We start from the raw sequence: 23,883 nt of genomic DNA, 5'->3' as shown, positions 1-23,883 counted from the left end.
ACTGATAAAGTAAATCCAGTGAAAAATACTAAGTATTAACAAATCAGAAGGCATCTGTGATCCCATTTGTCATAATTAAACACTGGGGAAGCAAATGAGAGTGGGGTAAAAGTAAGGAGGAGACATTCTTTTTTTTTCTTCTTCTTCTTCTTTTCTTTTTCTTCTTTTTTCTTTTTTTCGGAGCTGGGGACCGAACCCAGAGCCTTGCGCTTGCTAGGCAAGTGCTCTACTGCTGAGCTAAATCCCCAACCCCAGGAGGAGACATTCTTTTTTTTTTTTTTTTTTTTTTTTTTCGGAGCTGGGGACCGAACCCAGGGCCTTGCTGCGCTTCCTAGGCAAGGGCTCTACCACTGAGCTAAATCCCCAACCCCTAGGAGGAGACATTCTTAAGAGAAAATGAAAAGGTTAGGGTTTCTAGCTAGCTATTTTAGGCATGTCAACATCTCAAAGCTGGATGTGGTGGTGCACACCTGAATTCTAGCAGTCCAGAGACGGAGACAGGAGGATCTCTGAGCACCAAGCCAGCTTGGGCTACATAGTGAGAGTCTGCTTTAAAAACCACTGTCAGACGCAGGCAGTAGTGGTGAATGCCTTTCATCTCTACATGAAAGAAGCAAGGGGGGGGGGTGTGGGGATTTAGCTCAGTGGTAGAGCGCTTGCCTAGCAAGCACAAGGCCCTGGGTTCGGTCCCCAGCTCGAAAAAAAAAAAGAACCAAAAAAAAAAAAAAAAAAAAAAAGAAGCAGGGGCAGACAGATCTCAGTGAGTTCAAGACCAGCCTGGTCTACAGCTTAAGTTCTAGGACAACCAAGGCTACACAGAGAGATTCAATCTTAAAAAACCAAAACCAACCAAACAAACCTCACTGTCAATTCCCTTTTATGTATCTATAACTACAGCTATAAGGTAGAATAGCCACACAGATTTAAAGTTTGGCTGCTGTAAGTTGTCTTGTGACCTCCCTCTGTGGATTGTGGCTTTCCCATGCTACCTACACACCCAATAAATAAGTAAACATAGAGATGCAGTCATGTTTCACCTCTTGCATTAAGATCACACACACAACTAGCAAAAGGTCAAATTTTTCTACATCTTTCAGAATACTCTTAAGTTAGTGTAAATCTATCTCATAAGTTGTTGTTCCTAAATAATTTTTGTTCCAGAGCCTCATGGTAACACTCAGACATCTGCAATGGCCAACATCACCAGTGTCAATCCACAAACTTCTTGGTGCACATATTCTCTACAGCCATTTGTACAGCCATCTTCCACAAGAGTTCTGAGAAGTGAAGAGTGGAGGTGAGAGGGGCTGCAGAGGACACCAGGCTCTCTATCCAGATCACACGACACAGAGAGAATAAGTAAGGAATGCATAAAGAGCCCGTGGAAGCGCTGACAACCATTGCTGCCTATGGTTTTATAACTGCAAAACCAACGCCATGAGGAGGTGGGAAAGCAGAATGGCTCTTACTTCTCTTGGTGCCTACCAAGTCGATTTTATGAAATTCCAACTGTTAGTTCAAATAAGGTAAGTTTATTTTGATTTTTTGTTTGTTTGTTTTTTGAGACAGGGTCTCTCTACATGGCCCTGGCTAGCTTGGAGCTCACTAAGTAGACCAGACTGACCTTAAACTCATAGAGATCTGCCTGCCTCTGGCTCCTGAGTTCAGGAGGGATTAAAGGTGTGCACTACCATGCCCAGCTTATTTTAATTTTTAATGACCTACAGTTCTTACATTTTCTTAAGACTGAGCTCGGATTGTTATTTACCAGGTCATAAAATCAGGGTAAGACATATATAAAAATTATTAGGAAGTACTATAAGGTATGGCTATATGAATTAAATACTCAGTAAATAGCTTAATTTGAAAATCAGCAAGAAAAGAAATACTTACTTTGTTCTCCAGAGCCAAAGTTAGACTGCTGAGACTCCTAAGAGAAAGGAACATAAAGTTATACAAAGTGATGGTAACGAGAGAAAGCGCTATCAGTGAGAAAAGCTCCAAGTGATAAAAAATGCTTCAACATATATGACAGAGAAAATACTGGAAGACTGTGATAACTCCGTCTAAGCAGACTATCAGAGCTTATGGAAATAGCAGGAAGCCACCAAAGAGTCTCTATCTCTTTTCAGCAGCATCCATGATACTTACAATCTAATTCAGAGACCGAGCGAGTTCACATAGTTTCAAGATTTTTGACCTTGGGGCTAGAAAGGTGTTCCAGTGTTAAGAGTAGACTCTTGCTGAGGATCTGAGTTCAATACTTGGCACCCATGTTGGGCAGATCACAACCCACTGTAATTTCAGCTTCAAAAGAAAAGTCCCCCTTTTGAAAACACATTGTTAATTGTTAATTTTGAAATAAAAATACACTGTTAATTCTTAATCTTGAGAGAGTGCTCTAACTACAGGTGTGAGGAAGCAGTGGACAGCATTTGCTTACTACATTCAAGGTCCCGGGTTCAATCCAAGAGTAAAGAAAAGACTTGAAGAAGAAAAAGAAAGCGCTAGGGATGTAGCTCGGCTGACACAGTACTTGTCTAGCATGCGTGAACCCTGGGGTCAATCCCCCAAAGCCCCATAGACTATGTGTTGTGGCTTATAACGGTAATGCCAGTACTTGGTGGGTAGAGCTAAAAAACTGGGAATTGAAGGTTACTCTAAAAGGACAGTCTGTGTTATCTAAGAGCCTGTCTAAGAAAAAAATTATACTTAATAAATAGCTGTGTCATCCAGGATACATTCAAATTATACTACGTCTCTACAAAGAATAAACAGTTCCCACATGGGTATCCCATGCCACTCTGCTCTCTTCCTACTTTCTGTCCCTAGTTTCTTATAAACCTATATAGCATTGTAAAGAACAAACTGTCACACACCTTTTACTATTTATTTGCTTGTTCCTTTCAGATAGTGTCTCAATATGTAGCTCTGGGCGGCTGACACTCTATGTAGACCTATAGAGGGTAGACGGGCTGCCCTTAAATTCAGAGATCTTCCTGCCTCTGCTTCCCCAACACTGAGCACATACTTAAAAAAAAAAAAAAAAACCTCTATGATAATACAGAACCTGATACTAGAGAAGCTTTAGTAAAACAGAAACATGACTTTCTAAATAACTTCATGTACAAAATGTATGCTGTAAGATAAAATGTCAAACTTATATACAGATTCATTAAAAAGCCTCCTTAAAAATCTTCTTTTAATGACAGAATTTTCTGGGAAAGAACAACCAAAATAATAAGAAAACTAAATATATATTTGCTGTTAAAAAGATGTCAATTAGGGGCTGGAGAAATGGCTGAGGGGTTAAGAGCACTGACTGTTCTAGAGAGAGGTCCTGAGTTCAATCCCCAGCAACCACATGGTAGCTCACAACTATCTGTAATGGGATCCGATGCCCTCTTCTGGTGTGTCTGAAGATCATTACAGTGTACTCATATAAATAAAATACATAAATCTTTTTTTTAAAAAAGTCAACTAATTTTCAAAAAGGATGCCAGAATCATTCAATGAAAATATAACCTTTTTCAACAAATTGTGTCAAGATAACCAAACAGCCACAGTCAAAAGAGTAAAGTTAATTTAAAGGCTTTTAAAGAAAATAGTACCAAATCTTAATGACTTTGCATTTAGCAGAGAATTCTTGTTGTAATGTATCATATACATATAAAACACATAAATTGGATTTTATTAAAATTAAGAACTTTTATGATCCCAAGGACACCATCAGGAAAGTAATGGTAGCACATGTCTGTCATCCTGGTTTTAAGCTGAGACAAGAGGATTTCAAGCCAACCTGAGTTACAAAGTAGAACTGTGTCAGAAAGGACTCAAACTGAGAAGAAAGCTAAAGATGTGGAGCAGTGGTAAAGGTCCTATCAGTGACGAGGACCTGGATCAGGTCACTCAACACACACAACACACATAACACACTCACACCAAGAAAGTGAAAAAGAATGATATGTATTTGTACTGTCAAGATGCTGAGGCGGAGAATTGAATTCAAGGCCAGTCTGGCTCTACAGCAAGACTGCATCTATCGATTAAGAAAAGGAAGTGGAGAGGAGAGAGAACGTACAGAATGGCAGAATATGTATAATATGTATAAATCCTCTTTGATAATGGATTATTAGTATCTGTACTATACAGAGTTGTAAACATTTATTTCAATGTAGAAGTCAATACTAGATAGGTTCATAGCCATAAACGATCACACATTCTTAGGCTTCATTTATTTAGGGCAGAGAAATAAGAGGAAAAAATAAAGGGCATGAAATTTCCTTATGAAAAAGGTGACAAAGATGACCTGTGCCACAACTGTGGCACTGGGTGCACTTGTCTACAAATATGTTGAAACCACTGAACTAAATACTAAATAGATTAATTACATTGTCTGTAAATTATTACTTTCAGATGTAACAAAATCTCATTACATACAAACTACGTTAGTAAATAGAGAAGCAGCTGAGAAGTCACTTTTGTCAATTATGTTAAGAAATGGAAACTCCTGTCGTGCGCAGGAATGGTGGCACAAGTCTTTGGTCTCAGAGGCAGGCAGATCTCTGTGTTTGAGGCCAGGCTACAGAGTGAGTTCCAGTTCAGTCAGGACAACACAGAGAAACCCTATCTCAAAAAAAAAAAAAGGCTAAAAGCCCAGTAGGATAGTTTATATATGCTTGGCCCCAGGGAGTGGCACTGTTATGGCCTTGATGGAGTGGGTGTGCGCTTTAAGACCCTCATCCTGGCAGCCTGAAAGTCAGTACTCTCTTGTCAACCTTCAGATGAAGATGTAGAACTCTCAGCTCCTCCTGTACCATGCCTGCCTAGACGCTGTCATGCTCCCACCTTGATGACAATGGACTGAACCTCTGAACCTACAGCCAGTCAATTAAATGTTGTCCTTATAGGAGCTGCCTTGGTCGTGTGGTGTCTGTTCACAGCAGTAAAAGCTTAACTAAGATGCCTAAAATTCTAAGTAATCCCTGATTCCTTTCTATCAACTTTGACAGCAGTCAGCAGGTCACAATACATTTCTACATTCGGCCTTTAAAATACCACCAAAATGTAAAACTACCTCATCTCCTTTGGACTGTTTCTTTTTAAATTTAGGATGGCTATGTAATGGATCTTCCTTACTGAAGTATCCCCCTTTCACTCAACTATGGATTTTTTTTTTGTTTTTGTTATTTATTTTTTTTTTTTTTTGCAAACCGTTCTTTTTTTTTTTTTTTTTTTTTTTAAATATTGGGATTGGGGATTTAGCTCAGTGGTAAGGCCCTAGGTTCAGTCCCCAGCTTCAAAAAAAAAAAAAAAAAAAAAAAAGAAAAAAAAAAAAAAAAATCTATTTAATGTATATCAGTACACTGTAGCTTATCTTCAGACACACCAGAAGAAGACATCAGATTCCATTACAGATGGCTGTGAGCCACCATGTGGTTGCTGGGAATTGACCTCAGGAAAAGCAGTCAGTGCTCTTAACCGCTGAGCCATCTCTCCAGCCTGCAAACCCGAGTCTTAATGTATTGCAATGGTCTTTTTATTTTTCATTCAATGTACCAGCATTTTTTATCGTTCCTAGGTATAACCCTCAATCTTCTTTTGGAGGCAAAGTCTCACTATGTACACTACAGGCCAGGGTGATCTTGAACTCCTTGACTGCCTCAACCTTGAATGAAAAGCCATCTTTGCATTACATTTACTCATACATCTGGGTACCAGTGAAACAGAATAACAAGAGATAAAGCACTAGCCCTGTGAAGATGCTATCCTTAATGACTCAACTATTAATGAAAATAAATGCAGAATGAAAATGTGCTACTCATCAGACATAGTATTTAATATAAGCTCACTACTGTTATATATGAGAGATGGCTTAGCAGTTTGATTCCCAGCACTAATAGAGCAGCTCAAACTGTCTAGAACTTCAGCTCCAGAGGATCTGACACCCTCTTTCAGCATCTGAGGGCATTAGAGACGTGTGGTACACATGCACAGACATAAATGCAGGCAAAACACCCATACACAGTTAAAAAAGAAGAAGAAGAAGAAAACAAGACTGGAGGACCAGAAAGATGGGCTATCCAGGTAAAAGCACTTGGTCCAAGCCTGACACTGAGAGTCCACCCCTGGCATCCAGACGGTAGAAGAAGAGAACAACTCCTGGGGCTGTTCTCTGACAGTGAATAAACGTAATTCTTAAAAAGTAAAGACCTGGTGTGGCGATACGCACCTTTAATCCCACCAGTTGGGAGGCAGAGCAGGGAACTCAGAGTTTGAGGCCAGCCTGCTTGTGTGTGTGTGTGTGTGTGTGTGTGTGTGTGTGTGTGTGTGTGTGTGTGTGTGTGTGTGTGTATTTATAGGCTTGCAGAACTACAAAGTGAGAGACCCTGTCTCAATAAAAGAAACTAACAAAAGTCATAACAATGCCAAGTCTGTAATTCAAACTCAGGGAAAAAGAAGTGGAGGGTCAGTTCCAGGCCTCTCCAGGAGCTGGGAGCTCTGGTGCACAGAGCTATGCCTAGCTGTAGTGGTTGCCTGTGTTTTAATTGTGGTGTATTTGATAATTCTTTGTTTGTTTGTTTGTTTGTTTGTTTGTTTTTGCAGTAAGTCTCAGCTCAGGCTGACACACTTGCTATTTAGCCAGGGATGACCTTGAACTCCTCATTCCCCTGCCCACAGTTCCCAAGTATTGGAATTATGGTATGAGTCAAGAAGAACCTAGCACAAATTCAAGGACATTTAATTGAATTATAAAATGTTTCATTTGGGGCATTTAGCTCAGTGGTAGAGGCTTACCTAGGAAGCGCAAAGGCCCTGGGTTGGTCCCCAGCTCCAAAAAAAAAAAGAACCAAAAAAAAAAAAAAAAAAAAAAAAAAAAATGTTTCATTAAGGGTTGGGGATTTAGCTCAGTGGTAGAGTGCTTGCCTACCAAGCGCAAGGCCCTGGGTTCGGTCCCCAGCTCCAAAAAAAAAAAAAAAAAAAAGAAAATGTTTCATTAAAAATGTATTTATTTATTACATATAAATATACTGTAGCTGTCTTCAGACACACCAGAAGAGGGCATCAGATCCCATCACAGATGGTTGTGAACCACCATGTGGTTACTGGGATTTGAACTCGGGACCTCTGGAAGAGTAGTCAAGTGCTCTCAGCCACTGAGCCATCTCTCCAGCCCTAAAAATGTTTTTAAAAAACTGGGCATGAGGGGTTGGGGATTTAGCTCAGTGGTAGAGCGCTGCCTAGGAAGCGCAAGGCCCTGGGTTCGGTCCCAGCAAAAAAAAAAAAAAAAAAAAAGGGGGGGGGGGTTTAGAAAGGGGAAGAAAAAAGAAAAAGGGCCCCTGGGGCGGCACCCCACAAAAAAAAAAAAAAAAAAAAAAAAAAGGAAAAAAAAAATAAAACAAAACAGGCATGATAGTGCCTTTAATACTGTCACTCAAGAGGCTGAAGCAAAAAGATCTTTGTGAGTTCAAAGTCAGTCTGGTTTACATAATGAGTTCCTGGACAGCAGATCTACATTCTGGCTCCAGATAAATACACACTAAAATCATCCCATGTATGTTCCTAAACTTGAAACTTCCACCACTTGTTGCAAAAAAAGGCTTCCAAAATTATCAATGACGTAAAAGCCATTTTGGTATGCTTATTACTGATGCTTCTTTTTCTTCAAACTCTAACTGATATCATCTCTTCTAGAACACTATCCTCAAGTTCCCTAGCTGTAAAAACCTTCTTCTTCCCATCTCTGGATGTCATACTGCTTATCTACAAACCTCCAAGTAGCGAATAAAGCTTCACAAAAGACTTTAAGCTGTATTACAGAGGAAGTTATAGTCAGAGAGCAAGAAGAGCCATCATAAAAGCAACTATCTTCTAAGCATAATCAGTAAATATTTGAGGTTTCTCAAACATCAGAAGTCTAAAGATACCTAAGTGTGCACAGATGTGTGTATCTCTACACCTGAATTTAGTCAATAAGCATCTGGTGAATAGCTATTATGTGCCAGGCACTAGTCTAGGCATAGATGTGTATGGACATTTTTGGTGTCCTCAGTTTTTTGTTTTTGAGACCGGGTCTCACTTTACACTTTATAGCCCTGGCTGTCCTGGAAGCTCACTATCTAGATCAGGCTACCCTTGAATTTACAGAGATCTACCTATGTCTGCCTCCTGAATGCTGGGATTAAAGACATGCACCACCACACCTGTCATCTTCCTCTTCCTCCTCTTCCTTCTCTTCCTCCTCTTCTTCCTCTTCCTTTTTCTCCTCCTCCTCCTTCTTGTTTTTTAACCCTAACACTTATAAGTGTTTTGTCTGCATGATGTATATTAATACACCATTTGCATGCCTAGGGCCATGGAGGCCAGAAAAGGAAGTAAGATCCCCTGGATCTGAAATTATTATAGGTACTTGTCACCTGGACCTCTGGCATAGCAAGCCAATGCTCTAAAACAGAGCCTCCAACCTCTCCAACCCTTTCCTTTGTACTTAAATATCTTTTAGTCAGCAAGGAACAGTATCTAAACCATGTAGTGTTTTGCCTACAGCACCCAGAAAAATGCCCAGAGGCCACTGCCAAAAAGCAATGGCCTCTAGACAAAAACTAGAAAATCTACCATGTTATCCCAACTGGACTCAAGGACTCTGTTTCTTTCCTATGACAAAGAATGACCTAGTTGTGCTCAGATTCAAAGGCTACTTACTGTCTAATTCTGTACCAAATCTTTTTTATTTTTAAAAATGTAAAATTTTACAAGGTTGCCATCCCCTTTCCATATATCAACTGATTTCTCCTTTTCACCACATCATTATGCTCATCATACAAATATGACCGAATATTTTATCTTGTAAATCATTCTCAATATAACATGCCGCTTCTGGCATATTTGTCTGGTACCATTTGTAGAAATGTGCTTCAAAAGGCAATCTTCTTTTACGTATCCACCATCTCCCAGTATCTCTGCAATCATTGTGCTATAGCTTTCTATTAAAAAGGTTTGTGGATGGGTGTGGTGTCATATCTCTTTACTCCCAGCACTTGGGTAGCAGAGTTAAGTGTACATAGTAAGAAGACCCTGTCTAAAAAGCAAGAAAACAAACAAAAACAGTTTTTAAAAAGGTTGTCATCAACAAGGATGGCTGTCAAATCTAATGCTTGGAATAGAACTTAACTATGTTAAATAAAAAGCAGAAATTTAGGAGTGCAAACCATATCTGAGATCATACTACATTAACTGAAACCAACAGCATTTAAGATACTGCAGAACCTTATGGCATAGCAGTAGAAGCAATATAAAATGGAACAACAAAACAAATACTGCATGTAGTCACAGTCCTTGAAGCAGGAAGAAGGAAGAAAACAGAAAAGAATATGAGTGCTGTAAATAAATGAAAGGTTTTACTAACTTGGTAGAAACTATGAATCATAATCCCAAGCTCAATAAACCTCAAGTACAAGAAAAGAATAACATGCATATAGATTATTCAAGCTAAACCACCTACAAGTTAGAATCTATAACCAGAGGGGAAGCTAAGCATGGTGATACTTGAATCCCAGAGGTAGCAGAAGCAGGAGGACATTGCTGTCCAGGCCAGCCTGGGCTCTGTAGTGAGGCCCTATTTAAACAAACAAAACAGGAAAGCACTGTGGTGCTTGTCAGTAGTTCCAGATACCTTGAGAAGCTGAAGCAGGGGGGATAACTGGAATTCTAGCTACAATGGGTAACAAAGCAAGATAGTATCTCCCACTACACACAAATTGTTTTAGGTACACAGCAAAAAGTACTGAAGGAAACAGGTAACACAGAAAGAACTGGCATCAGATAGAAAGCTCAGCCAACAGAAAGAAATGACAAGCAAAAGAATGCTAACAGCATGGGAAGGGTTTTTTTTTAATCTTCTTTATTTAATAGTGATTAAAGATAATAAGACAGGCATGCATAGTGAGACACACAATCTACCATTCAGGAGACTGTGGCAAGAGGATCAGACCTTCAAGGTCATTCTTGACTATTACAGAGAGTCTGAGGTCAGCCTGGGTCATAGATGCTGAGTTGTGTAGAGTAGAGGGAAGAGAATAGAGAAAATTAAAGGGAGATGGGAAGTGTTGGGCGAGATACCTTTGAAAACCTTCCATTATTGATGTTAATATTATGGTTAGAGTTAAGTATGACTGGGTTCATGGAAAATCCCCAGCCAGCTACAGAAGACTAATACAAATCTGGTGGTCAGGATGAATAATCATATGATAAAGCTCTGACCTTGCTGAGAAATACATCTGACGTCAAGATGCCCAATGTGGTGACCTGTAACCTTTCTGAGAAACCAACATCCTGCTGACTAATAGATATGACAAACCTGTAACCTTTCTGAGAAACCAGCATCCTGTTGACATCAGCTGACCACACAAATACTGTGTCCTTGGCCTGTGTAAATGTTTCATACTTCCCCCCTCCCTCTTGTTACCCCTGTTAGAGTATAAATTCAGCCTTGGGAAAAAATAAAACTGTCGCCTTGATCAGATTCTTGTCTTGGCGTCCTTCTTCACATCTCTTGTTCCCCATTCTCTTCCAGGTACCGTCTGCACCCTCATTGACCAGGGAAGGAGAAAGAGGACCCATTCCAGTTTCTCACCAGAACCAGTAATTCCAGCACCATTAACAACATTTACTGGGAGGCTGTTTACATAGAGACAATACTCCTTTATATAAAGCTATTTTCAAATAAAAGTGTTAAAATGGCAAAGGACCTTTTGAGAGTGGGGGGCATTCTCCGTATAGCCTTGGCTGTTCTGGAACTCACTCTGTAGACCAGGCTGGCCTCAAACTCAGCCTGCCTCTGCTTCCCAAGTGCTCGGATTAAAGACATATGTTGCTGCCACCACCACCACCACCACCACTGCCCAGTGTGATGAACCATTTTCAAGTGCTGAGCATACAAGACTTCTGAATATGGCCCTATTCTTTACGCAGATATAAACTAGAAATTTTCTAGAAATATCACAAACAAGTCTATAAACCTTAGTTTCTAGACTTTCCTTTTTTTTTTTTTTTTTTCCGGAGCTGAGGAACGAACCCAGGGTCTTACGCTTGCTAGGCAAGCACTCTACTAAGTTTCTAGACTTTCTAACTCAAACAGAATTAACCCACAAATTAGTAACATGTAGAAAAATCTCTCAAATACTTGAGAACTATAAAACCTTGAAAATAAACCATAAAATGTAATTAAAATACAAAATATTAAAAATTTGTGATGCCTTAAAAGAATATTTATATTAAAAAGTAAGGAGGGCTGGGGATTTAGCTCAGTGGTAGAGCGCTTGCCTACCAAGTGCAAGGCCCTGGGTTCGGTCCCCAGCTCCGAAAAAAAGAATAATAAAAAAAAAAAGTAAGGAAACCCATACTTTAGTGATATTACTACTTTCCACTTCATGAAAAAAAGGTTTTTTTTAAAGATTTATTTATTATATATGTACACTGAAGCTGTCTCTAGACACAACAGAAGAGGGCGTCAGATCTCATTACAGATGGTTGTGAGCCATGTGGTTGCTGGGAATTGAACTCAGGACTTTTGGAAGAGCAGTCAGTGCTCTTAACCACTTAGCCATCCCTCCAGCCCGGAAAGAAAAGGTTTTTAAAATGAAGGCAGAAGAAAAAGTATAAAAAATTATGGTAGAAATGAAAACAGGAAAACTAGGGAAAAATCTAGAAAGAGCTAACAGAAAAGAACAAATTATCAACATTAAAAGCAGAAATATAAGATACTAAATAAATGAGGGTATTATGAAAAACTTACATCAAATTTGCTAACATCATTGGCAATTAACACACAAAATGGAAGTCCAGGAACATAGCTCAGTTAGTAGAGAGCTCGTCTAACATTCAGGAAGTCTTAGGCTCCACACTAGCCTCACAAACCAGGCAATGGTGGTGCATGTCAATAACAACTGTAACCCCAACTCTCAAAGGTCGAGGCACAAGGATCAGGAGTTCTATGTTATTCTCAGCTACATACCAAGCTGGAGCCAGCCTGGGATTTAAGAAACCATATCTCAATAAAGGAGAGAGAAGGGAGGAGAAAGAGAATAAAAAAGGAAATCCACTTTGAAAGATACAAACTACCAAACTCATTCAAAAAGAAATAGCATAGTGGCACACACCTTTAATCTCAGCACTGTAGAAGCAAAGGCAAGCGGATCTCTTTGAGTTCTAGGCCATCCCAGTGTACACAGAAAGTTCCAGACTAGCTCCAATTACATTGAGACCTTGTCTCAATAAATAACAGATAGACAGACAGACAGACAGACAGTTACCTCTGGCCTACATGTGAGAGACTCCGAGCATAATAGATGAAACAAAAAGCGACTGTGTACTTGCTCTTGCAAAGCTGCAGCTGCAGCACCTAGACACAGTCAATACACAAAATCTGCAACCACAAACTGGAACCTTTGGCAGGGGCCTGAGATAAGGGGGAACTTGTGTTTTGAGAATGGAGAGAGTTTGCTGTGACTAGCATGAGAAAGAAGACAGAGTGGATGGTGTGAAGACAAGTGGATTCTGAGAGATTATTGAAGAAATCAACAGAAGACTGAGGTGATCTGAAACCTTAGTGAGCACAAGGGGCTTGGATGCTTGTACCAACTTCACTAAGATGCAGCGACATCAGGAGCCTGATTCTTTATATCATCCTATTGGTTCTAAGCAGTGGTGTTGGAAGGGCCCTGAAGCAGATCTTGTAAAACGTTTTACCATGTAGACCTCCATGGTCCAGAAGAGGGATAATGCTAGCTTAGACTATGGCAGTGGAGATGAGGATACAGAGAAATGAAAAAACAGTAGGGTAGGTACCCTTCTAGGAAGGGAAGAAATTGAAGCTTTTTAGTTAAAAAAAAAAAAAAAAAAAGGATTTATCTTCACCGTCCTTTTTAAAAATTACCTTTATACTTTTATTTCTATTGTGCAGATGTATATACAAACCATGTTGCACTTGTGGAAATCAGAAGACCTTTATTCCTTTAATACCAGTGCTTGGGAGAGAAAGACAAGCAGATCTCTGAGTTTAAGACCAGCCTAGTCTACAGAGTGAGATCCAGCAAAGCCAGGGCTAAAAAGAAGACAACCTGTGGGAGTCAGTTTTCTTCTACTATGTAGGTCCCAGGAATCAAACTCAGGTTATCAAGCTTGGTAGCAAGTACCTTACTTCTAAGCCATTCGTTGGTCTCAGTCCTTGTTTTGATATTCTCATATTTGTTAAACACATTGGTGACTTTTGTTCTGTTTTGTTTTGTTTGTTTGTTTAGACAAGGCTTCTCTGTGTTGTCCTCCCTGGTTGTCCTGAAACTCACTCTGTAGACTAGGGTGGCCTCAAACTCACAGAGATCCACCTGCCTCTTCCTCCCAAGTGCTGAGATTAAAGTCATGTGCTGCCAGCCACTGCCCAGCATTGGTGATTTTTCTTGCTGTACAAAAATCCCTGACCAAAGCAACTTAAGGAAATTATAATATATATGATAGATACAGTTACCTAACCTTATGTGATGGAGACAGTTACCTAACCTTATATGATGGATACAGTCAAAATGCCAGTGAAATAAAGAAGCACAAAATTACCTTCAAGTTGTATGTATAATGTCTATATAAAACATCAGTCAATTTTGTGTTCATACTTCAGTTCAGGGTGCCCATTTCCTTGGTTTTTGTTTTTTTTGTTTTTTTTTGTTTTTTTTTTTCGGAGCTGGGGACCGAACCCAGGGCCTTGCGCTTCCTAGGCAAGCGCTCTGCCACTGAGCTAAATCCCCAACCCCAGGGTGCCCATTTCCTATATGTAAGTCTTTCAAAAAATTTAAAGTACCTTTTACTTAAAATTTTAAGTCTGAAACACTTCAGATTCCAAACATATGGAATTATGCAACCCATAGAGGAATAGCCAATAAACACAAGAAAAAAGATAGTTCATTATCATCAGTCTTAAAGGAAGTATAAGTGGTAGAGCGCTTGGAGGCCCTGGGTTGGGTCCCCAGCTCGAAAAAAAAAAAAAGGAAAAAAAAAAAAAAAAAAAAAAGTGTTTAAAGGAAGTATAAGTTAAGATAAGAATGGCATACCTCTAATGCACCTGCTAAAATGGGTAAAAGCAAATAGATCAACAATGCTAGGCTGAAGTCACAGACAGAACAAGTGGACTGACTACCGCACACTGCTGAGTGGTAGGAAGGGGAAAGCAAGTGCTTCAGCTGCTCTAAAGAACAGTGCTCAGGGGTTGGGGATTTAGCTCAGTGGTAGAGCGCTTGCCTAGGAAGCGCAAGGCCCTGGGTTGATCCCCAGCTCTCCAAAAAAAAAAGAAAAGGGGAAAAAAAAAAAACAAAAAAAAAAAACAGTGCTCAGGGCTGGAGAAGTGGCTCAGGGGGTTAAGAGCACTGACTGCTCTTCCAGAGGACCTGAGTTCAATTCCCCAGCAACCACATGGTGGCTCACAACCATCTGTAATGGGATCCGATGCCCTCTTCTGGTGTGTCTGAGGGCAGCTACAGTGTACTCATACATAAAATAAATCTTTTTTTTTTTTTTTTGGTTCTTTTTTCAGAGCTGGGGACCGAATCAGGGCCTTGCGCTTCCTAGGCAAGCGCCCTACCACTGAGCTAAATCCCCAACCCCTAAAATAAATATTTAAAAAAAAAAAAAAAAGAGAGAGAACAGTGCTCATCATCTTAAGAGTGGAATAGACATTTATCACACATTTCATCAACTCTTTCCACCATATCATTAGCATTTACCCATGAGGAAAAAAAAACATAAGTTTACAATATATATAATAATGTTTACAGATATTTAACAGCCTAAAAGTGAAGATAGATAGCTTTTATATTCATTAACAACTAAGTGGATAAAGAAAATTTGGTATTTTCATTAAAAGCTTTCTAAGAGGAAGAAAAACTTTAGTGATATACTCAAGATCAGGGAAGACAGCTTGTTTTCATGGGCCTAAGTTCTAACTCCACACACACACACACACACACACACACACACACACACACACACACACACACAGATGGTTGTGATGACAACAGTAAGATCACTGAGGCTTGCTGCCTACTAGCCTCTCAGAAAAGTAATGAGCTCAAGATTCAGAGAAAGTCTACAGCCAGGGAGTAAGGCAGAAAACCATATAGGAAGAAGACATCAACTGTCTACCTCTACCCTCTAGACACATGAATGGATGTGTACACCTTCCCATACATGTGTACACACACAAACATACATTTTCTTAAAAGTTCAAGATCATTCATTATAAGCTATACAGAGTTCATAGACAGTATGGGCTGCATGAACCACTGTGTCAAAAAGTAAGAAACAGCTGGGTGCTAGGGCATGCACCCCAGCACTTGGGAGGCAGAGGCAGTTATATCTGAGTTCAAGACCAGCTTGGTCTACAGAGCAAGTTCCAGGAGAGCTGTTTTGGGGGGGGGGAAAAAAAGGACAATAATAGAGGAAAACACTGATGTAGACCCCAGCTCCCAAACCCAAAAGCACAGGATGTGCACTCCTTCACATACATACGCACAAACATATACACTGTTCAAAACTAGTATTTGCCCATATTTAAAAAAAAAAAAAAAAAAAAGAAGAGGACTTGTGAGAGGATTCAATGGAAAAAGTGCTTGTGGCCAAGCCTGACAATCTGTGTTCCATCCCTGACACCAGATGGTGGTGGAAGGAATCAGCTCATAGCACACACCACACATACACATGCACACATACACACACACACACACACACACACACACACACACACACACACACACACACACTAAAAAATGTTTATAGTACTGAAAACTGATGGTAACTTAAACACTAAAGAGAAATGGCTAAGTAAAGTCAGATAATTTATACTTTAGATGAATTCAGAAGGTATTAAATCCTTCTAAGTAAATAACATGGCAAGAGCTCCAAGACCACTGCTCACAGACCGACGCTACAGAACAGTTTGTCTGAATGAAATAACATATTTATATGGAGTGAGCATACACTTATGAGTTGTACACATGCATACACATGGTATGAAAAGGTGTTCAAAGACACATGAAATTGGATGACCTAGAAAACAAAAACGGGACAAGTTGATATTAGGAGTCCTGAGCAAACTTTTACATAAAAATGTATTTTTGTCTGATTGTTTTGGGGGGGATTTTTTAATTCTGAAAATGTAGCCAGATTGGCCTTAATCCCTTGATCCTCATGTCTTTGCTTCCATAGTTCTGGGGACCACTTACCAACCTTTTATACTGGTTTTTTTTTTTAATTTTTATATTGTTTACATATAAATTCATGTTTAAAAAATTAATCTACAGAGTTTAGATGGGCTGAAAACTGTTGTGTGAGGGCTCTTTCATAAGATGTAACTATGTTTGTGGCTAGGTTCTGAGGCTCCTCAGAAAACAACCTAAATAGCCCTAGCCACCTTCTGTCTAAAATACCACGAATGTACATTAACAACAATGCCTTTTCTCTAACTCTCCCCATATTGCCTTCCAAACTTTAAGTACCTCTCAGTCAAAGATGCTCTCAATTCTATTATTTTAAAATGTCTTCATAGAAATCATTACTACTTAAAATTACTTATTTGTTTGTTTGTTTGTTTGTTTATTGTGTTTCCCAGCAGGGAATGGCAAGACAATTTCGAATTCATGTAATTTTAGTTGAGTCATTTAGAGTTTTCTTACATCAAAGACACATTTTATTTACTTACCTTAGTTGGAAAAGGAAATTTGGAAGGTTCTGTTTTGCATGGTGTATGAATAGCCGTTAGAGGGGGAGGCCATGAGTGCGTCATCTCCTGAAATGTAATTATTACAGTTTGTTTTCAACCAGGATAAGGTTACAAATCTATACAGCTAAAAACCAGATTTTACTTAGAAATACTGGTTTTATCAATTTTTCAAAACTATGCATAGTGAGCCAATGGATATTAATAAAGCACAACTGTGTGCAAGTGGTATGGCTGGCAATGGGGCAGGAAATAACAAGTCCTCTCTGACTTTAAGGGGTATACGGGTAGAATGATGAAATCTGTGAACAGTTATAGAAACCAGCTTGTAATGAAATACAAGGGCTGAGCTGTTTTGCTTGCTTGTTTTTGAAACAGGGTCTTATTTTGTAGTCCAGACTCCCTCAGCTTGCTAAGTACACCAGAGAAGCCTTGAATTTGTGCTGATCCTCCTGTCTCTGCCTCCTAAGTGCTAGATTAGAGGCATGAGCCACCATGCCTAATAAACTCATATTATGAAATGCTACTCAAAAAAGATCTTGCTGTGAGAATGGAAGGAAGAAGATGACAATGAAGAAAACACTAACATTAATCTTTACTATTAATAGATTAGAAACTATTATAAATGTTTTGCTTGTCAATCATTTCTTCAAATCTTGAGGTAGATATTATTCTAACTCTAAGATGAAACTGAAGCACAAGGCCAAACATTATTTACTCAAGGATGCATGCTTAGTAAATAATGGACACAGAATTTCATTATAGGACATCTGACCTCAGAGTTCACATGCTGACTGAAAATTTTAGTCATGTGAAGAAACAGAAGAGAGATTTCAAAAGCATATTAGGAAGAAAACAGGTAAGCAAGACCCTGGGGCTGAGTTTATCCAAGGCCTTCTATTTAATCACGCTATAAACAGCTGAGCACGGTGACAAGTGCCTCTAATCTTGACTCTTGAGAGGAAGAATTCAAGAAAGTGGGGGCTAATGACACCCTGTCTAAGAGGGAAAAAAGGCCCAAGTAAATCTAGATAACAACGTGTATATCAGAGGATCAATGTGTACATCAGAGGTATTAATTAGAATAAGGGTATATTCTATTTCCAGCATTTTATTCAAACTTAGCCATTAGGTAAATTTAAGGTGACTTGTGATTCCTAGAAATTTATTCTGTGGCTCTAACCACGGTTATATAAAGATACGTTAAGAGATTCCAAGGACTCATAGATAAAAAATGTTTAAAGCGCTGATATCCAGCAACACAGTATTGATTAAACAAATTAGCAGACAGACAAAAAATGGATCACCAGACAGACATTAAAATGAGAAATTCAACTATGACATGAAATGACGTCTATAGTTTATTAGTATCAAACACAAATCACAGTCTACACCCCAGTCAATATTTATATAGGAAAAGTCACATGTCTGGCTACCTCTGGGCAACAGAATGACAGAAGGGGGAAGAAACAGTGTCTACTACAACCTCTTACAAGCAGCCTCTTGCATGGACAGAGAGGGAGGTGGGCACAAAGCCCCACCCCAAGCTGAGGAGCTACTGACAACAGATAGCTAGCTGCTGGGAGACAGAGTCAGGGTGTGGCTCTTGGAAGGTCGGCCAAACCCCAGTGGTTGGCCATATATCCAAGAGTATATGAGCAGCACAAACTGGGAAAGAGAAAAAAAGACCTAAAATTGAGTGGGTAGGGAAGGGGCAGTTGGTGAGCATGATCAAAATACATTATACAAAATATACAAAGAACTAGTAAAAAATGCAGAAAAACAAAAACCAACAATAATAACAACAATAAAGCACTAGCCACTTGCATGTAATTGCTCTCTATTCTCTTAAAACTCCTGTATTATTTCCTATACCCAGCTCTACAAGGCCAGCTTAAATCACTGCCATACTGCTAACACATGACACATAATAGGTGAATAACTGACAAAGGTATTTTTTCAATAAACATATATTCTTTTCAGACAGATTTCTTCCTTATGTTCATAAGAGTTCCTAGACACAGTGAGATTGCAAGTTGAATGGAAATAAAAACCTATGAAAGGAACATGGAAACTTATGCACCTCAGGTTTCTAGTATTGGCATTTCACAAATCAAATAGCAAAATATCAAGCTGGCTGGGCACTAAAACACTCAAGGACACGTGTCAAATCATTCATAAAAAAATGTAGGCTAGGGGTTGGGGATTTAGCTCAGTGGTAAAGCGCTTGCCTAGCAAGCGCAAGGCCCTGGGTTCGGTCCCCAGCTCCAAAAAAAAAGAAGAAAAAAAATGTAGGCTAAATATTTAGTAAGAACAAAAAGACAAAGAAAGTCTTCCAGGTACTGCTAAAACTTCAGGGGGAAACATGGATGTTCCCTTAGAAAACACACACACACACACACACACACACACACACACACACACACACACCACACCCAAACAAAGCCAAACAAAAAACAATAACAAAACACGTATATATTAGCCTTTCTTATGCACAAGACTCTGTGTGTGTGAGTGCTTGGGATTGAAGAGATTGCTCAGTGATTAAGAGCACTGGCTGTTCTTCCAAAGTACCTAGGTTCAATCCCCAGCCCAGCACTTACATGGCAACTCACAACTATAATTCCAACTGCAGTGGACCTGACAGCTCCTTCTGACATATTTGGGCAACACACACACACAGTGCACAAACATATATGCAGACAAGACATCAATTAAATAAATAAGTTTGGGGAGGGGGGTGAGGGAAAAAATGGTGGCCTGACAGAAGAAGAAGTAAAATTTCCCTGAGATTCACAGAAGACACCTAAGCATGTACTAGTATACTGAGAAAGGAGAGAAGTGCTTCAAGGAATTTCACTTTAAGGAGGTGATAACATCGCATGGGGAGCTCTACTACCAGCGCAAGGTGAGGCAAGAAGAGGACAGACGTCCAAAGCTAGCACCCACTGTAAGAAAGCCTATTTTTAAAAAAGAAAAAGTATGGTTCAGGAAAACTAGTTTGGCAAAGTGATCAGTCACAGCAGGAGAGCTGAGGACTGGCTATGGGATGTGTGAGACATTACATTCTTCCTCTGAATAGTGGTCATAGTCATCTCAGTCTCAAGAGAGAGATGAGCCACTGATTACCTCTAGCAAAAAAGTCAAGCTACGAAGGCCAGGGACTAAAGAGAAGACTTGAAGCAATATAAAAAGACAGTTGGGAGATTTTAAAGGTAGAAACAAAAATAATTAAGATTGTTTGCAATGTTTGTTATTATTAGTATTAATAATAGCACTAGTACTACTACTTTGTGAGCTGGGCAGTGGTGGAGACACCTTTAATCCCAGCATACAAGAGGCAGAGGGAGGTGGATCTCTGTGAGTTCAAGGCCAGCCTGGTCTACAGAGCAAGTTCCAGAGACAGCCAGGGGGACATACAGAAACCTTGTCTTCAAGTACTACAAAACAAAACAAAAAAGCAAGTGTGTGTGAGCATGTGGCTAGGGCACACATTTGATGTCAGAAAGTGCCAAGTGGAGGTGAGAGTCCCACTGTGGACTCTGGAGGGTTGAATTCAGATTATCAGGCTGGTATGGAAAACATTTTTTCCTGCTGAGCCATCTCACTGGCCCAAGTGAGGATTTTTAAAACTACTGAAGTTCATGTTGGAAGAAATGGAAAGAATAAAGATGTTCAAAGGAATTTTGAGTCTAAGCCTACTTTAACAGTTAAATAGAATACATAGAAGACACTAGAGATAATGAGGACCCCACACTTTTAAGTATGGACGAACAGACTGAGGAAAGAGCTAAGAAACACAAACCAAAGCCTATAGGAGACCAAGGGGGAGAGAAGGACTGAACGGCAAGTTATCTGATAAAGCTGAGGATGGTAAACAAGGGGAGGAGGAGTGTAAAAGAAAGAGAAGAGGGGTTGGGGGTTTAGCTCAGTGGTAGAGCGCTTGCCTAGGAAGCGCAAGGCCCTGGGTTCGGTCCCCAGCTCTGAAAAAAAAAAAAAAAAAAAAAAAAAGAAAAGAAGAGAAGCCACAGTAGTACCAAAGGAAGTAGGAAAGGTAGACAGGAAATCAAATAATGAAGCACAGTGACAAGGAAGAAATGAAGTTTCCCAAAGGAAAACTAAAACTCTCAAAGAGAAGAGACAAGAAAGAAAATGAGAACATGACTTCTTATATGCATTATACCCCAGGCAGAGGACAAGAGGAGGACATTAGAAAAACAGGCTCAGCACATGGTAAAGGGAGATTATAGCAGCTAAAGAAAGGAGTAGGAGGCTGGAGAGATGGCTCAGTGGTTAAGAGCACCGACTGCTCTTCCAGAGGTCCTGAGTTCAAATCCCAGCAACCACATGGTGGCTCACAACCATCTGTAATGGATCTCATGCCCTCTTCTAATGTGTCTGAAGACAACTACAATGTACTCATATACTAAATAAATAAATAAGTCTTAAAAAAAAAAAAGGAAAGAAAGGAGTAGGAGATCCAATAGTGAGAACAGACCATAGGAAACAGCAAAGACATGCAGTCTCAGAGGAAAATGCCATAAACCCAAGTACAGACAATAATTCAGTAGCTTCCAAAAAGCAGTACAAGCTATGTGTAACTGATGTTTTCCTCTTAGGAGCAAAAAAGGAGTCACTGTCGCTCCCTAACTTTTCTTTCCTTCTCTCCAGCAGAGGAATGCACTGTCTTGGTTATGGTACTTTTCTGAGTGTGTCTAATAACAACTGCAAGTCAATGCCTGGAGGACAGGTTTACCATAGCATCTGAGCAGAGTGTACAGGCGAATTACAAACCCAGTGCTGTCAGCAATGCTTGGTAACTACTGAGCTCTTTGAAGTCTTTAAATCACTAGCTGATGAATCTAAGGAAATGTAGTTGTAATTTGTTTTTCCTCTTTTCCTAGGATTTATTTTATTTACACACAGTCAGCAAAGCACATGACTAGAACCTCAGAAAAGTCAGTTGTTTATGATGGACATGACATAATCAAGCACACATATAAGCAATCTGTGTTACAAAGGAATTAAGGATATGAAACAAAGTTGGTAATACAGGCATCATAACTAAATAGCATTATCAAAATAATTAAAAAGAAACTTACTTTAAGTATTTCATCCACACAGCTTACATCACCAGAAACTGATGCCTTAAGAGAAAAGAAATAGGCATTAGATTTGAAGTAATTTGTTGTTAGATTTTTAGTATTTATTAAACATATTAAAAACATTATTAGAAATTACATAAAACTTGAGGAATTATTATGATCTCATTATTTTAAGTCAGAACACTAGCTAGAATTTTTGAAATAACTTTCCTATACAAAACTTTAAAAAAATTTTATTTCATGTGATTGTTTTGGCTGAATATATGTATGTGCTATATGCTTGCCTAGTCCAGCAGAGGCCAGAGGAGGGCACTAAATTCCCCGGAACTGGAGTTTTAGACAGTGGTAAGCTATTGTGTTTATGCTAGGAGAAGATGATGGACCCTCTTCTTCTAGAAGAGCAGCCAGTGCTCTGAACCACTGAGCCTTCTTTCTAGGCCCTAGATTTATTCATTGGTATTTTATGTGTATAGTGCTTTGTATGTATGTAGGTCTGTGCACTACATGTGTACCTAGTGCCTGTGGAAGCCAGAAGAGGAATATGATCCCCTGAAAGTGGAGTTAGGGACAGCTGTGAGCCACCATAAGGTTCTGGGAATTGAATTCAGATCCTCCAGAAGAACAGCCACTGTTCTTGGCCCTTAAACTATCTCTCAAACTTCTACAATTTTTTTAGTGTAACTTTTTTTTAGGTAATCAGACTTCCTTAAAATGTCTAAAGTTATTCATATACAAAATATAATATAAATTCGACTTAGTAAAATGAACTTTTGAAAGATTAGTGATACGGGCCACATATACATTTTTACCTAGTATTTTATAAACTGTAGAAGACAGACTGATAATTTTAAGGCATTAATAAAAATCAAAAAAAAAAACAAAAAACAAACAAACTCAAATTTAGTCCCAAAAATGATATATTTGGGGGTTGGGGATTTAGCTCAGTGGTAGAGTGCTTGCCTAGTAAGCGCAAGGCCCTGGGTTTGGTCCCCAGCTCCAGGGAAAAAAAAAAGAAAGACAAAAATGATATATTTGAAAAAAAAAAGAACAAATTACCACTTCTCTTTGTGCTGGGAAGCACCACAAGTCCTCTGTAAGACTAGAAAGTACCCTTAACCAGTAGCAATCTCTTCAAGCCCCAAGATACTTTTTTATTTAATTCTATTATTGTCTATGTGCATGGTATATGTGTGTATATGTAAGGGTGGGCCCTGTGAGCAGAGGCTCAGAGAACAACTCATAGGAGTTGGTTGTCTCCTTCCCCTCTGAGACCCAGGCACTGAACAGGTCATCAGGTTTATACTTGATCCACTGAGCTGTGCTGCTGACTCCTAAATGTTATCAAACATCTTTATAACTGTGATTCCTAAATGTTATCAAACATCTTTATAACTGTGATGCCTTCTTCTGCCACTCTCAATTCTGAGCTATGCCTTTTGTCTTTTCAACTTTTTTCTTTTTTTTTTCGGAGCTGGGGACCGAACCCAGGGCCTTGCGCTCGCTAGGCAAGTGCTCTACCGCTGAGCTAAATCCCCAACCCCTCTTTTCAACTTTTGTATTGTATAAACTACGTTAAAAGATAAGCCTTGAAGTGCTGGGGAAATGTCTCAGTGGTTAAGAGAGTATACTGCCTATTCTTTCAGAGGACCCAGGTTTGATTCTCAGCAGTCACACGGCAGCTCACAACGTTTGTAACTCCAGCTCCTGGGGATCTGAGCCCCTTTTCTGTTCTCTATGGACACTAGCATATACAAAGGTGCATCAATACACTTTCAGGGCAGACACTCATACACATAAAACAATAAAATACATCTTGCCTATATGACAATGTTTTATTGAAACCTGTTATCCTGACAATTAAGTATATGTTAACAAAGAACAATTTTGGCTTAGTTCTTTGGTTATTCTGAATGTCAACTTTTATACACAGTTACAGTGGCTGTCTCAATGGTTTAGCTGTGAGCAAGGGAAAGCAGCATCAGAACGACACAGTATTGTCATTTTTGTAGATTCAAAAAT

General features: G+C 39.3%; 1 protein-coding gene across 1 annotated transcript in view; it reads right to left on the bottom strand.

The window, feature by feature from the left end:
* Window positions 1-23,883, bottom strand: part of Aff4 (AF4/FMR2 family member 4) — a 79,948-nt gene that overhangs the window by 29,744 nt on the left and 26,321 nt on the right. Inside the window, exons 4-6 of the mRNA XM_032913220.1 lie at window positions 21,862-21,906; window positions 16,742-16,828; window positions 1,894-1,930 (exon numbers count right to left, since the gene is read on the bottom strand). Coding sequence (XP_032769111.1) covers window positions 1,894-1,930; window positions 16,742-16,828; window positions 21,862-21,906 — 169 coding nt within the window. The remainder of the gene's footprint in view (window positions 1-1,893; window positions 1,931-16,741; window positions 16,829-21,861; window positions 21,907-23,883) is intronic.

The sequence above is a fragment of the Rattus rattus genome, chromosome 9 (assembly GCF_011064425.1).
Source record: "Rattus rattus isolate New Zealand chromosome 9, Rrattus_CSIRO_v1, whole genome shotgun sequence".
Classification (NCBI taxonomy): Eukaryota; Metazoa; Chordata; class Mammalia; order Rodentia; family Muridae; genus Rattus; species Rattus rattus.
Note: the sequence above shows the minus strand (reverse complement) of the source record. Positions and strands in the feature narration are given on the sequence as shown.